We start from the raw sequence: 15,739 nt of genomic DNA, 5'->3' as shown, positions 1-15,739 counted from the left end.
AATCACATTGCGATGTTTCTAATGGCAAAAAATCGCTTTGCGATGATCGGTAAGCGTTTCGCTTACTGATTTTTTGCAAGCAATGTTTTTTAACAGCTGATTGGTGGTTCCAAAATGGCCACCGGGTAAAAGAAATGGCCGCCCACTGTGTTTTCATGCCCTTTCCTCGCTTACCGGGCAGCAAAAATGGCGGCCGCATGGAGGATCTTCACATTAAGGTGAGTTTTTGCCCATAGGAATGCATTAAACTTGTTTTAATGCGTTCCTATGGGCTTTTTTGCCCTGCATAGCGACGAATCCACATAGCGACAATTTTTTCGGAACGGATTATCATCGCTATGCGGGGCACCACTGTATTCCATTTATTATGAACTATGATGTTAAGACATAAGACATAAGAAATTTATTTGTCATTGCACTCACAAGTGGGTGCAACGAAATGAGGTGCTCTTCCCCAAGGTAAAACTGGACAACACCACTACAAAAAAAAAGTTAAAAATATACACAACACTCACCATACAAATATAAATACCCCGTTTCTCCCAGCAATTAAAATTCCACCAAAAACTTATGACCCCGCATTTAAACTCAATACTGCACTTGGGTAAAAGCTGTTCTTGAATCTGCTTGTCCTTGCTTTCAATACCCTAAATCTCCTTCCCGATGGTAATAATTTAAAGAGCTGATGTCCCGGATGAGAGGAGTCTTTCAGTATGTTAGATATCTTCCTCTTACATCTGTTCTTATACAATTCTTCCAAAGAGGGGAGTGAACAGCCAATGATGTTTTGGGCCATCTTAATCACCCTTTGAATTGCCTTTTTCTCTGCCACTGTGCAGCTCGTGAACCATACACAGAGACAGTAGGATAATATGCTCTCAATCGAACTCCGATAGAAGGTAGTTATAGAAGTTGTGTATATTTTAACTTTTTTTTGTAGTGTTGTCCAGTTTTACCTTGGGGAAGAGCACCTCATTTCGTTGCACCCACTTGTGAGCGCAATGACAAATAAATTTCTTATGTCTTATGTCTTAACAAACTCTCAGTCAATTGCTGCTTTCTAAGAGTCCTTAGGAAATACAACCCTTGTTGCGCCTTCCTGATTAACGCAGCGGTGTTTGCACTCCAAGTCAGGTCATTTGTTATGATGGTCCCAAGAAACTTACATTCAACCACCTGTTCCACACAAACTCCATCTATATACAGTGGCTGAATGTCTGCTCTTTTTTTCCTATAGTCCACTATAAATTCCTTGGTTTTTTGGATGTTAAATATAAGATTGTTTTTTTTGCACCAGCGGCATAGCTGTAATACCTCATCCCGATACGCAGACTCATCATCCCCAGAAATAAGTCCTACTAGTGTAGTGTCGTCTGCAAATTTGATAATTCTATTACTGGGATGGTTATTGGTGCAATCCGATGAATAAATGGAGAACAGTAGTGGACTAAGGACACAACCTTGTGGAGTGCCAGTGCTAAGTATCTTGTCAGTAGAGATGTAATCATGTTAATAATAGCATCATGAAACAGTTCAATACAGCTGCATTCCACAAATTAATATTTTACAAAGTAAACTCTAGAAACTGTTTTGTTGTATCAATCATAATATTGGAAATACTAGTATTGACAGCATGGGGGATCTAATGAAATTTCAGTCATTTGTTACTGTTCACCAATAAAATATCTACATTTCAAGGGAAATGAAGTCATTGGAGAAATTCAGTGAGTGACATACTTCAGAATAGTGTATTATCCCTGCTTCTTTTCAACATATGCCCCAAAGATGAACTTACGCTGATAGTCGAACTCTGTAACTCAGAGCAACAGTTTCAGAGACATGGAGTGCCAACCTAAGACTGCATTAGAAGCTCTTGAAGCATACTATAGGGACAGTGGCCTAAAACATGGGTCCTCAAACTTTTTACAAAGGGGGGCAGTTGATCGTCCCTCAGACTGTTGGGGAACTGCACTATGGTTTGCCCTCACTAGCCAATACAGCCCAGATGGATGGGAGTTTTAGTCCAATCGCATCTGTTAAACCCATCACAGTTGGACTCGGCTGCCAACTGCTACAAAGCAAGAGAGAAAAACGAAGCAAACATATGGTAAAACCAAAGTATTTCAGTCCTCTTAATACAAAAGAAAGGTGCCACAGCACTTGGGTGTACTTTTTTACAGTGGAACCTCTACTTGCAAACTTAATCAATCCCAGAAGATGTTTGTTAGTTGAAACGATTGTAAGTGGAAGCAAAATTCCCCATAGGAATGCATTGAAAACCATTTAATCGGTTCCGGCTGTGTTTGGTTCTCATCCAGAGGTGCCGTTCTTAAGTCGATTCATTAGTTCCCATAGGAACTAATGCAAAGCTGGTTAATCCATACTCTACCACTGGTGGAGCATTTTTCTTCTTTTTACCTAAAGATGAACTTAGGTCAAAAAATAGCAGGAAAGGAGGGGGGAGGGAATACCTTCTAAACAGAACACCTTTAAAAACAAGCACCGTTTAAAGAAAATCAAGCACCTTTTAGCTTAAAAAAGGGGCAGGAAAGGAGGGAGGGAAGGAATAATGGGGAAAAGAGGAAAGAAAGATAGAAGGTCGTCACTGGGGCACACAAACCCCAAACAAAGGTTTGTGCTGTTAAGCACAAAAAGAGAGGGGAGGGGGGAGAGGAAGAGAGAGAGAGAGAAGACGGGGGGGGGGGAGAGCCTTGAGTCTACAGTAGATTCCATTTTAAACTCAATTTTAAAGCCTGCCTGCCTGCCTGCATCAACAAGCACCACAGTTTTCTGATTTTAAAAGAGACAGACCTTGGAGCCGTATTTTAAATACACATTTTAAAACAAAAGAAAGGTCACAGTACACAAACCCTAGAAGCCGCAGAATGTAGCAAGCATTATTCTAGCACAGAACTCCTCATCACAAAAAGAGGGTCTAAACTGCATTTTACAGCCTGCCTGCATCAAGAGCCAGCACAGTCACTCACAGAATATTTTCTGATTTTAAGAAAAAAAGACTGTGAAGTCTAAACTGCATTTTACAGCCTGCCTGCATCAACAACCAGCAACCATTATTACAGCAAACAGATCTCCAAAGGAAAAAAAAAAAGACTTTGGAGTCACATTTTAAACCCACACATTTTAAAACAACAGAGAGGTCACAGTACACAAACCCTAGAAGCCACAGAATGCAAAAATAAATAAATTTTACATTTTAAAATTACAGTCTAATTTTCACATTTAATTTTAATTTAATATTACAGTCTGCTTTTCACATTTTAAATCCACACTGCAAGACCCATCAGGGAACAGAAACATAACCCCCCACCTAGCCCTACCCCCTCCAAGCTGCAAAAAATCCTGCACAGTACAGTAAATACTGTACAGAGTATGTACTCACCCAGAACAGGCAGTCTCTCTGTTTTTTTTAAAGTCAAAAAATCTAAAATTAAAAAAGCCAAAAAGTACAGTCCATACAATACAGTACCAGGCAGTACTGTACCAGGCAGTCTGAAGACTCTCTCCCTCTCTCTTCTCTAACCGCAGAGATGAACGAGGTAGCAGAAAAACAAGCTTCTTCACTGGCCAGCGGTCAACTGAAAGTTCAAATTTTGTGCTTTCTCTGCCTCCCCCGTTTTTTTGTTCGTATGTTGAACCTCTGCTCGCAAGTAGAAGCAAAATTTTGCGAACGGAGCTGTTCGTAAGTTGGATTGTTCGTAGGTAGGGACATTCGTAAGTAGAGGTTCCACTGTATGTTTCTCTTTGAAAACAGACTAAAACAGCTGCCTGTCTGAAAAGCAGCTCCCAAAGAATCCCGCTGTGGTTTAATGCCCCCATTATCTTGCCCAGTTGGCCAGGACCTGCCGGTAGCGGAGAAATGCAACCGACTGAAATGCCTCCCTGTCTTCTCACAACAAAAGGAGAAGGAGAACATGTATGTGCTCCCTTCCCTTTCTCTGTCTCGCACACAAGCACTGCTGCCCACCCACACTCCTGCTCCCCCGCGCACACGGGCTTGCCTGCCCACTGGGCTGGATAGAAAGGCAAAGCAGGCCAGATGTGGCCTGTGGGCCATAGTTTGGGGACACCTGACCTAAAACCTAATCCCCGCCTCACTCTCTGTGTGTGACAGTTGAAAAACATTGCTTAACAGTCGAGCATAAAGTTACTGCCAGGAATTGCCTGTTAAGGAAAGGTTTTGGAACTGAGTGGGGGACTCACACTGAGTGTAGAAGAAGTCGATGATTTTTTTAAAAAATCAGATCAATTTAAATTGTAATTGTGACAAACCCAGACCTACTGGGATCTGCCACACTTAACTAAGCTGCCACCAACCATTCCCTATAAGAAGTCACACAGACCAGGGATGGATTTTTAAACAAATAAAAGAACAAGGTTTATTTAAATACAACACACAGGGAAAATAAAATAATCAGGTGAATAAGATAAAGTAACGTGGCTTAGTCTCATTCATACATACACACAGTTTGGTTCACACAGAACCCTTAACTTGAAGCACAGACCCTGAACCTATCAGTTCTGGCTAACCAACAGACACCTGAACCTATCAGGTTGGTACTCTGACACACAGTAGTACCCTGTCTGACACACAGACTCCCACACCAGCTTCTTCTTCCCAGCTGCTGCTTCTTCTCCCAGAGTCTCCCCCCTTCACCACACAGGCTTCACATTTATATACAGTACAGCCCCTCCTCCTGATGTCCCGCCTTCCACTCCCCATAGGATGGAACTTTCCCTCCAAACCCATGACAGACAGGTAACATCAGTGCTGTATGTAACAGTAATTTCCCCCAATATTTAAAATTTAAACCATTTGATTTAAATCACATCCGCTCTGATCATGGCTAAAGTCTGTGAGCAGCTACGAAACCCATGGATCAGGTATACACTTTCTCCATCCAAAGTACTATAGGAATTTATAGCAAATAATAAAAGAAATAAAGGCAGCACAAAATGCAGCTCATGATCCTTTGTATGATTGTCATCCTCCAAGGAGAACATTGAAATCTAGAAAGGACTTGTTAAGCACTGCTACAGTGCTAACATTTCCACCAGACATGGCCAGACTGGGTCTATAGAGAGCTTGAATTAAGGCAAAATTGAGAATTAACAGCGAGTTGTCGAAAGAAATACAAATACAGAAACGTACCAGACGGGTGTCCACTCTCTCCACTACTATTTATTTTGACTCTAGAAATATTAACCGAACAAATTAGAGATAAAAAGGAATTGAAAGGATTGAAAGTAAAAGGCCAAAACTACAAACTTCAGGCTTTTGCAGACAACTTAGTCATTATACTGGAAGATCCAGTGCATTCAATAGATAACCTGATGGCGACGTTGAAAAGCTTTGGTGATATGGCAGGAATGAGAATAAACCAAAAGAAAACAAAAATACTTAATAAAAATATAAGAGAACAAGAACGACAGAAGTTAGTAGAGAAGACGAACTTCCAAGAGGAAAAGAGAATTCGATATTTAGGGATCCAAATTAAAAGAAGACTATTTAAAGACAATTATATGAAATTGATGGAGATACAGAACAATTTGGAGAAATGGGATAAATTACAATTATCGCTGTTGGGAAGGATTGCAACGATTAAAATGAGTGTCTTGCCAAAATTTTTATTCTTATTTCAGACAATCCCTATCATATTAAAACAGACCTTTTTCCAAGAACTTAATAAGATAATCATGAGATTTGTATGGCAAGGTAAAAAAACAAAGAATTAAAATTAAAGCAATACAAGATGCCAAACATAGGGGTGGCTTTGGTCTTCCAGATTGGGTTCTGTATTATAGATCCTGTATTTTAGATTGGATAAAAGAATGGATAACTTTGGAAAATGATAGAGTACTCAACTTGGAAGGACATGATTTACAGCTAGGCTGGCACGCTTATTTATGGTATAAAAAGGATAAAGAGCATAAGCATTTTAATTTACATATGATAAGAAGAGCTTTATTGGGAACGTGGAGAAAGATTATACAACAAATTTATCAAAAAACACCTGTATGGGTATCACCTATAGAGGCCTTTACACAACCTAATCTCATGACAAAAGCAAAACTTTTAAGATACCAAGATTTATTAAAAAAGGATGGTGAATTAAGGTCTAAAGAAGAGCTAGAGACACAGAATATTTATATAGACTGGTGGTCCAGAGCGCAGCTGGAATCTAGATATATAAAAGACAAAATAGAAGGTTTCTACTCAGAACGAACGATGTTTGATAAGCTTTTACTAAGTTCAAATGATAAAATAGTTAAGAAAATGTATAACTATCTGTTAGAAATCAAAATGCAAGATGAAATGGTTAAAGAATGTATGATTAAGTAGGCACAAAACGGCATAATATTGATATTGATCAATGGTTGAAAATATGGCAGAATAATATAAAGCTCACAAGATCGGTTAATTTTAAGGAGAATATATACAAGATGATTTACAGGTGGCATATGACTCCAGAAAAGTTGTCAAAGATGTATACAGATGTATCAAATGTGTGTTGGAAATGTGAAGCAGAAGTGGGAAGCTATTATCATATGTGGTGGTCATGTAGAGTAGCGAAACAGCATTGGAAAAGAGTACATGCTGCGTTGCAACAAATATTGCTCTGTAAGGTGCCATTAACCCCAGAACTGTTTTTATTGAGTATGATATCTGATAACATAGATAAGACAAAGGAGTATATAGTTATATACATAGTCACTGCAGCAGGAATCCTATATGCCAAAAATTGGAAAAGTCCGACGGTACCGAAACAAGAAGATCATATAGAGAAGATACAGGAAACAGTGGAAATGGACATTTTATCAGAAGTGATGAAGGACTGTCCTTTACAAAAGGCAACTGAAAGATGGGACTTATTCTATAAATGGATTGAGTCAACAGACATCGTATAAAGAGCATACATTGAAATGAGAAATTTGGAAGGCAGAAAATAGTAAAAAGAGTAATTTGGAATTTTGATATGGCAATATGTATAGAATGGATGTTAATATGTCATTGTTTCTCCTTTTCCCCCTTAACCTCAATCCCCCTTTTCTTTTTTGTCACCCTTTGTTAAAAATAAAATATTAATAAAAAAAGAGAGCAGCACAAGAAAAAGAGAGCTTAAATTATCCACCTAGTGAATAGCTAGTGCTATGGTATAATGCTTGATAAGATATGTGGAAGCCTCTGAATAAATTATGAAGAAGTATTGCATAATTTAAGGACAATTTAAAGAAATGAGAGAGAGAGAGAGAGAGAGAAGTTCCATGTTGTCCTGCAATGTACACAGGAGGAGATCTTGTCAGGGGTGGAGATAATGTGATGTAGCATGATTTTGGTCCAAAATTATTAATTTATTTTAACATATAATGAAATATATTGTTGTATTTAATATATATCCTTGTTTGATATTAATGATTTTTAAAATGTCTTAGAAGTCTATATTAATACAGTCCTTTTGTGTATTGCAGTGTTCTGACATGAATAAATAAATCAGTAAATTGGCCTCTTGTGTCTGTCTGTTAGGAAATTGTATAGAGGGTCATTTTCACTTATAAGCATGTTTGATCGTTTTGAGAAGTTAAGGAAATACAAAAATCTGAATGACAGATAATCCTAAAAATTTTAGCTGTTTTTAATTTGCTTTTACTCCTCCCTATCCTTTCAAAAATGAAGAGAAATATCCATAACTCAGTCATAGAATTAAGGTTTGATTATTACCAGGCAAACTAGTGCAGTTTTTTTCTCTTTTCTTTAATAGCCTGAGTAATAAGTATTTATTTCTGAGAAACTGTCAAATTGTTTCTTTCTTCACATCCAAGAGCCTGTTGAACTGTGTTGTCTTGCAGGAGGCATTTATTTTCTATAGATATTAACAGTAAGATGAACAGTTAAAATAACTTATATAAATTCTGAAACTTGTTACCATGGTTTTTCCACCTTGAAGCAATGAGATTCTGTTTGTATTGAGGTTCAGCTTGTGTTGGTTGTTTTCTAAACATTTATTATTGAATTTAAGAAAAAGAAGACGATTTTCTTCTCTCTTTTTTAATTTCAGTTTAACTTTGTTGGACGAATCCTTGGACCCAGAGGGTTAACAGCTAAACAGCTTGAGGCTGAAACTGGATGTAAGATAATGGTCCGAGGCAAAGGGTCCATGAGAGACAAGAAAAAGGTAAGATCTTTAAATGAGTAGCAGAAGAGCTTGTTTACAGATGAATAGGTACAAATTTCTAAAGCATGAAAATTGGGCAAAATCCTGTTGCCATAGTTACATTGGCAGAAAATGGATCTGGAAGCTAGAAATAGTTTATTTAAATTGAATGCTTTGTATTCACCCTTTTGCTCTGGGGAAGCCTTTGGGCACTTTGGGATGTGAGGAGGAGCTTTAATATTCAAAATATGCCCACTTTGAAGGCAGGTTTCCATATTTTCCATTCTAGAATATTTTGCCACGTATTCTGTACTGTTTTGCAAAAGCATTGGACATTTATCTGTATCCAGATTGTTTATATATATTCTTTCATTGGTGCTGAAATAAATAGTGAGGGTTCAGTTTCAGAGGAAGTATGTGTCTTTGGAAGGTAGTCTTCTTATTCATAAACTGCTTATGACATTGCCCCCGTCCTTGCTTTGATGGCAAAAGAGGTTAAACGTTATCTCTAAAACACAACTTCCCTGATTATGTGGTGGCTCCTTATCATTCTGTTTAACCTAAAACCACAGCACATGCACATTTTGTGGCAAAACCCTTGTCCTGACTTTTTTTTTAAATTTGAGAAGGGAGTTGTATCACCAGAATTCTCTGGAAAGCTCACATGCCATCCATCTAAAACAAAGAATCCATAAGTTGTGTATGGAGGCTCCGCTTAAAAAAAAAATCAAACAAAATGAACACAGATTTCAGGTAGCATGTTCCTACTTGTGAATAAGAACAAGGTGCAGGGGTGTGCCTGGTTTTAAGAGTTACTGGTCCTTGAAAAGTGAAGCACTATCTTTTTTTTTTAGAATGCATGCATTGGAACATTTGGAGGTGTCAGGGGCCTTGAGGTGTGTCTATGTGCTCTATTCTGGTGTAGTACAAAATCAAGTAGAGTGGTGCCTCGACTTACAGAATTAATCCGTATTGGAAGGGTGGCCGTAACTCGAAATTTTTGTAAGTCGAAGCACCATTTCCCATAGGAATTTATTGAAAACCGATTAATCTGTTCTGGCCGAAGAAAAAAATACCCCTCAAAAAAGATGGCCGCCGCTGGGGAAGCCTGGGCTTTCCCCCCGCCGTGACAGCCGCCTCCTGAGGTTCCCCGGGTAAACTTCCAGAGGACTTATGCCCACCCATCAATTCATTCCAAGGATGTGGCAGTGAGAGTCTATTTATTAGTGGTACAGTGGTGCCCCACTTAACGATTACCCCGTATAACGACAAATCCGCTTCACAGTGATGTTTTTGCAATCACTTTTGTGATCGCAAAACGATGTTTGAATGGTTTTTTTCGCTTGGCGACGAAAGATTTTTCGCTTTACGACGATTTCCCAACAGCTGATCATTGGGTTTCAAAATGGCCACCGCTGTGCAAAATGCCCCGCTGTTTTTAGGACTGACTTTTTGCTCTACAGGCACCGGAAAATGGCTGCCCTATGGAGGATCTTCGCTGGATGATTAGGTATTTAGCACATTGGAACGCATTAACCGGGTTTTAATGCGTTTCATTGGGTTTTTTATTTCGTTTGACAACGGTTTAGCTCTACAGCGATTTCGCTGGAACGAATTAACATCATCAAGCGAGGCACCACTGTACCTATTGATTGTCGATCGGATTCCGGGGGGGTGTCAAACGCCCTTCGTCGCCCCTCACCGGAGAGCCATGCCTCGATTTGTTCCCTTCTGCTGGTCTCCCGGTCTTTCAGCACAGCTGGCATTGGTGCCTTTTTGCTGGCTGCTCGCTGGCTGGTGCCCGCCGGACCGCCTCCTCTCGTCCCATTAGGTTTCCCTCACTGAGAAGGCAAGTGGCGCCTTCCGCCCCAGTGGTCAGGCAAGTGGCTGGCGGGGGTGCAGCTTTTGATGCCACCCGCCCCCTAGCTGGGGAAAGACAGTGTTGTAGGCACTGGGCATGACCTGGCAGCTTGCTTTTGGCTGCCTGCTGGGGGACGGTGAGGCGGCGGCGGGGTGCTGGAACCGAAAGGGAGAGTGGGCTTCATGAAGAGGGCCAGACGCTAGCCAAGGGCTATCGCGGAGGAAGACAGGTGCAACAGGCAGTGCAGGCTTTCTCAGAGTTCTCCTTCCCTGGAGCCGGCACTGAGGGCACGGACGTGCTTTGGTCATCCCTTCTCAAAACAAAGCGGGCGTTTGCTGCCATCCAGAAAGGACCGTGGAGAGAGGCTGAGGTGCTTTCTTCACCTCCCCTCCCTCCTACCTGGGAGGCCCGGAAGGGTTTTTTTTCTTCGGAGGAACAAACTATGGGGAAAGTTACAACTTGCCTCCTGACTTTGACTGGTCTGCTCCTGGTGACCAGAGCAGAGCCTTTCACAGGTAAGGAGCCGCCCCCTCCCCACTGTACATTTATGTCTTCGTTTATCTATGCGGTGGCGGTCCCTGGGAGGCATCCCATGGTGGCTTTCACGGCGGCAGGAATGCCCGGGATTTTCCTGCCTTTTTCCTTTTGTAAGTGGAAGCTCCACTGTAGTTAATAGACACAGCTTTTTTCATTTGGGTTTAGCTGGGAATGTCATTTTCCCCCCAAACTTTTTTTAAATTATTCTTATCAGAATGTTGTACAAGTTAAAACTATGATTACGAATGAAATATAAATAAAATTGAAGACAAATTAAAATGTTAAGGTTTTTAAACTGTTTTTGACCAGAAGCAGGCTACTTCAATAGCATTATCTCTGCCATTTGCTAGATCTTCTTTTGTATGTGTGGTGTTGTGTAAATTACATGCATGTAACTGCTGCATTAATTGAATTTCCTCAGTCACAGAAAGTTTTTCCTGTATTTAAGTAGCCCCATTTTACTTGATTATTCTTTGACCTTCTAACTTTGCTTCAAAGTTCTTTAAGTATTACATAAACATTCATAGTTTTAAATTGTTTTATGTTTTTTTAAAAATTTATGCATACTAGCGATGAATACTTCCTTTGAACAAGTGTGTGGCCCAGACCACTAGTAATTTTAGATCCAAAGAACCAAAAGATCAGTGGCAAGGGAAAGGGGGAGAGTATAAAACAGCAGACATCTTCTGTTTTTCTTTCAAGAAAGAATCGGAGATGGTGGTGACTATTACCCTTTTAAAGCTTTTCACTCACTCCATTCTTGATGACTGTATTAGGATGCCAATGGGAGGCTGTCTCCTGTTGGCTGGAAGGAAGGGGGGGAAAGAAACATAAAACAGGGTGCCCAGCTTTGTAAACTTCAGGTGGTGGCCTTCTGCCTTGTCTGCATCTTTAAACCTATAACCTGGCCTTTTGCATTACCCAGTGACCTGAAAAGATGTAAAATATGTTAAGGACCCTGACAAGAGTCGAGTTGGAAGGTTATTAGAATGGCACAGAGCAAATTGATCCTGATCTGTGTTCCCCTTATTCAAGAATAGAGTGATTCCTAAATAATATACTGGCTGAATTTCTGTTGCTTAGTGTAGTAAGTTGCACTAGAGTAGAACCATTGAATCAATAGGAATTTAGTGAGTCTTAAGTTGTTTTTTAATTCAAATAGGCCCCCTCTAACTTTGACTTACTTTAGCATAGTAAGTTGCAATTAAAGTAGGCACATTTGAGTCAAAGAAATTTATGGAGTAGTTGCGTCACCAAATCCTCACTGGTTCATTTGGCTAGCGGTTAACCCATTCTTGATACTATTTGTTAATGCTGGTAGATGTAGCTTGCTCTGTTCCCTAGATAACAGTAGGAATTCGGAGTCTTCTAGTGCGTCCATAGAAAATTGTTAATGAGGCTTGTGTTAATATCTGTAGAGACAAAATGCAGATATCAATCTAGTTGATGTACTTGAATATCTATGCCATATTTTATTTTCTCTGTTTACACTTCCTATGTAAACTAGCAACAAAAGTAGTTACGTATGCTGAGAGTCTTAAATTGGAATTCATCTGATGTGGCTTAGTGTAATTTATTTCAGAAAGTAACTGACTGGTGCATGGTTTAAACTGTAACCTAATCCACTGATTACATTCTGACCTTGACATTAAGCCTTGTTCATGCATTGGTTACTATTGAATTCAAAATAAGGAAATAAAGAGTCTTTTTGTTCATAGCTAGTTAATTGTGAGATTTCTAGTATCTGAGATGTTTTCCAGATGATTGTTTCATTAATATTACTGACAAAATGCAGCAAGGACAAATTCTTCAAAAAGTCTACTACAGTGGTGCCTCGGGCGGGGTATAAATAAATAAATAAATAAATAAACAAATAAATAAATAAATAAATAAATAAATAAATAAATAAAAATTAATGATGATAATCCGTTCCAGGAAAATCGCCATTAAGCGAAAACATCGTAAAGCAAAATAAAAAATCCCATTGAAACACATTAAAACCCGGTTAATGCATTCCAGTGGGGTAAAAACTCACCGTCCAGTGAAGATCCTCCATACAGCGGCCATTTTCATTGCCTGTATAGCGAGGAATCCGTCCCTAAACACAGAGGGGGAGCCATTTTAATTACCTGGTGGCAATTTTGAAACCGCCGATCAGTTGTTAGAAAAATGTCATTTTGCGAAGAATCAGTTCCTGAAGCAGGGAACCAATCATCACAAAGCGAAATTCCCCCATTTAGACCATTGTTTTGTGATCGCAATTGCGATTGAAAAAAATAGTTGTTAAGCGGATTCGTCGTAATGCGGGGCAGTCGTAAAGTGAGTCACCACTGTAATCTGTTCCAGCATATATGACAAAATAGCAGAAATGAACTGTTGTGGTACCTTAAAGACTAATAGATCTATTTACATTTGAGTTTTTGTGGAATGAAAATGAGGTCGTTTATTTGCCCAGGTGGGTGAAAGATGTAACCAGAGATTATTCTGAGACTATCCACAGGTGCAGTTAATCTGAAGAATTATTTAAATCACAGCAAATAAACAAGAAATAAGACCCACAAAATGAAGTCATAATATAAAAGAAGTCAAAGGAAAAACAATGAATATCCACCGTTCTTTATTTCCAGAAAGTAAATCGGCTCTTTGTCCTGCAGCACACAATGTGACTGTGGCATCTTACTGGAGTACACACTGGGCCTGGAGCAACTGAAAATTTTCAAGCCTTTTAACCTGTCATACTGTTCCATTGTCTTTTAGTCTGGCTGAAATCTTGTTGCCACAACGATCATGTATCTGTCTTTTTATCTGCTCATCCCATCATGCAAAAGTCCAGGCTAGAAGGAATCTTCAGCTCCTTTTGCCAACCAGAAATATACAGTCATGCTTTTCAAAAAGCAAACCAAAGGTTTTCTTGATGCCATTCCATAGGCAGGCCATTCCACAGGTTAGTAGTTCATTCCATAGGTCATGTGTATGTAGGCCAGTTTAGTCCACATGTTTACATGTGTTTTCCACAGTGTACGCTTATACTGTACATTAAAAGCTAGACCTGATTATTTTATTTAACTTACCGTATTTTTCGCTCCATAAGATGCACCTGGCCATAAGACACACCTAATTTTTAAATATCAAAAATTAAAATAAAATAAAAATAAATAAACAGAGCAAGCCGCACGCTGGGACTGCAAAAAAAAAAATCACCAAAAAAACAAAGCAACATAGAAACATACCCCCCAGCCCAAACCTACCCTCCAAAACCCAACCAGAACATTTTTTAAAAAGTAAAAAGCAGCACCACCAAAAAATAAAGTAAAAATAAACAGAGCAAGTCTCATGCTGGGACTGAAAAAAAAAAATCACCAAAAAACAAAGCAACATAGAAACATACCCCCCAGCCCAAATCTACCCTCCAAAACCCACCCAGTACATTTTTAAAAAAAGTAAAAAGCAGCGATGGTGGCCTGGGGTGACCCCCATGGGGCCTTCTGAGGTCTCCAGAGGTCTCAGAAGCCAGCGATGGTGGCCTGGGGGACCTCCACAGGGCCTTCAGAGGCCTCAGAAGCCAGCGATGGTGGCGTGCCCCCCCCGTGGGGCCTTCTGAGGCCTCCGAAGGCCTCAGAAGCCAGCGATGGTGGCGTGGGGGGGGGACAGTATTCGCTCCATAAGATGCACACACTTCCCCTTTTTTGGGTGAAAAAGTGCATCTTATGGTGCAAAAAATACGGTATATAAGTTCTTACGATTACTTATAAAGCCCTAAATGGTTTAGGACCTCGATATCTGGTAGAGCGCCTTCTCCCACCCAGTTCTACCAGAGACACTCGTTCTAGCCAGGCTGGGCGATTGAGGGGCCTAATGCCGAGGAAGGCCCAGAAGGAAAGAACGAGGAACTGGGCCTTCTTGGCAGTGGCCCCTCGCCTCTGGAACAGCTTGCCCATAGAGATCCACCTGGCTTCCTCTCTGGGTTTCTTTAGAAGTAAACTTAAGACATGGATCTTTAGGTAGGCTTTCCCTCCTGCTGTATTTTAATATTTACATTTTTATATCTTGGATTTTTTCATATTCATTGGTTCTATTGTTTTTAAATTTTGTAATGCCGCTCGGAGTAGACTATCTTGTTTAGATGGGTGGGTATAAATCTAATAAAATAAAGATAAAATAAAATATTCCACCCACACTACCCAAAGGTCTTTGGGCAGCATGGAATACAGTTCACTTCCTCAAGTGCTTGGAGCACAATTTTTAGGTTTTGGGTTTATATACAGAAGTGTCTTCTTCATGGATTGCTGCCTTGTCGTGGCGAAGGGGCTTGAGTAACTCAGAGAAGCTATGGGCTATGCCGTGCAGGGACACCCAAGACGGACAGGACATAGTGGAGAGTTCCGACTAAACGCAATCCACCTGGAGTAGGAAATGGCAAGCCACTCCAGTATCTTTGCCAAGAACGCCCCATGATCAGAAACAAAAGGCTAAAAGATATGACGCTGGAAGATGGGCCCCTCAGGTCGGAAGGCGTCCAACATGCTACTGAGGAAGAGCGGAGGACAAGTACAAGTAGCTCCAGAGCTAATGAAGTGGTTGGGCCAAAGCCGAAAGGACGCTCAGCTGTGGACGTGCCTGGAAGTGAAAGGAAAATCCAATGCTGCAAAGAAAAATACTGCATAGGAACCTGGAATGTAAGATCTATGAACATTGGGAAGCTGGAGGTGGTCAAACAGGAGATGGCAAGAATAAACATCGACATCCTGGGCATCAGTGAACTAAAATGGACAGGAATGGGCGAATTCAGCTCAGATGATTATCATATCTACTATTGTGGACAAGAATCCCGTAGAAGGAATGGAGTAGCCCTCATAGTCAACAAAAGAGTGGGAAAAGCTGTAATGGGATACAATCTCAAAAATGATAGAATGATGTCAATACGAATCCAAGGCAGACCATTCAACATCACAATAATCCAAGTTTATGCACCAACCAGCATTGCTGAGGAGACTGAAATTGAACAATTCTATGAAGATTTACAACACCTTCTAGAACTCACACCAAAGAAAGATGTTCTTCTCATTCTAGGGGACTGGAATGCTAAAGTAGGGAGCCAAGAGATAAAAGGAACAACAGGGAAGTTTGGCCTTGGAGTTCAGAACGAAGCAGGACAAAGGCTAATAGAGTT

At 40.2% G+C, this 15,739-nt stretch overlaps 1 protein-coding gene and 1 long non-coding RNA gene across 19 annotated transcripts in view; one reads left to right on the top strand and one right to left on the bottom strand.

Moving 5' to 3' along the window:
• Positions 1-15,739, top strand: part of QKI (QKI, KH domain containing RNA binding) — a 214,743-nt gene that overhangs the window by 89,896 nt on the left and 109,108 nt on the right. For all 18 annotated transcript variants that reach the window (XR_013540517.1, XR_012085235.2, XR_013540518.1 and 15 more), the window contains exon 3: positions 8,076-8,192. Coding sequence is in view for 14 of the 18 variants with exons in the window: in XM_078383197.1 (XP_078239323.1) it covers positions 8,076-8,192 (117 nt within the window). In the remaining 4 variants the exon portion in view is untranslated. The remainder of the gene's footprint in view (positions 1-8,075; positions 8,193-15,739) is intronic.
• Positions 13,252-14,747, bottom strand: LOC144585902 (uncharacterized). Its single transcript, XR_013540522.1, has 2 exons — positions 14,184-14,747; positions 13,252-14,123 (listed from the first exon to the last, which is right to left on the bottom strand). It is a non-coding gene; the product is annotated as an uncharacterized LOC144585902 (long non-coding RNA).

Source organism: Pogona vitticeps, chromosome 1 (genome assembly GCF_051106095.1).
Source record: "Pogona vitticeps strain Pit_001003342236 chromosome 1, PviZW2.1, whole genome shotgun sequence".
Taxonomy (NCBI): Eukaryota; Metazoa; Chordata; class Lepidosauria; order Squamata; family Agamidae; genus Pogona; species Pogona vitticeps.
Note: the sequence above shows the minus strand (reverse complement) of the source record. Positions and strands in the feature narration are given on the sequence as shown.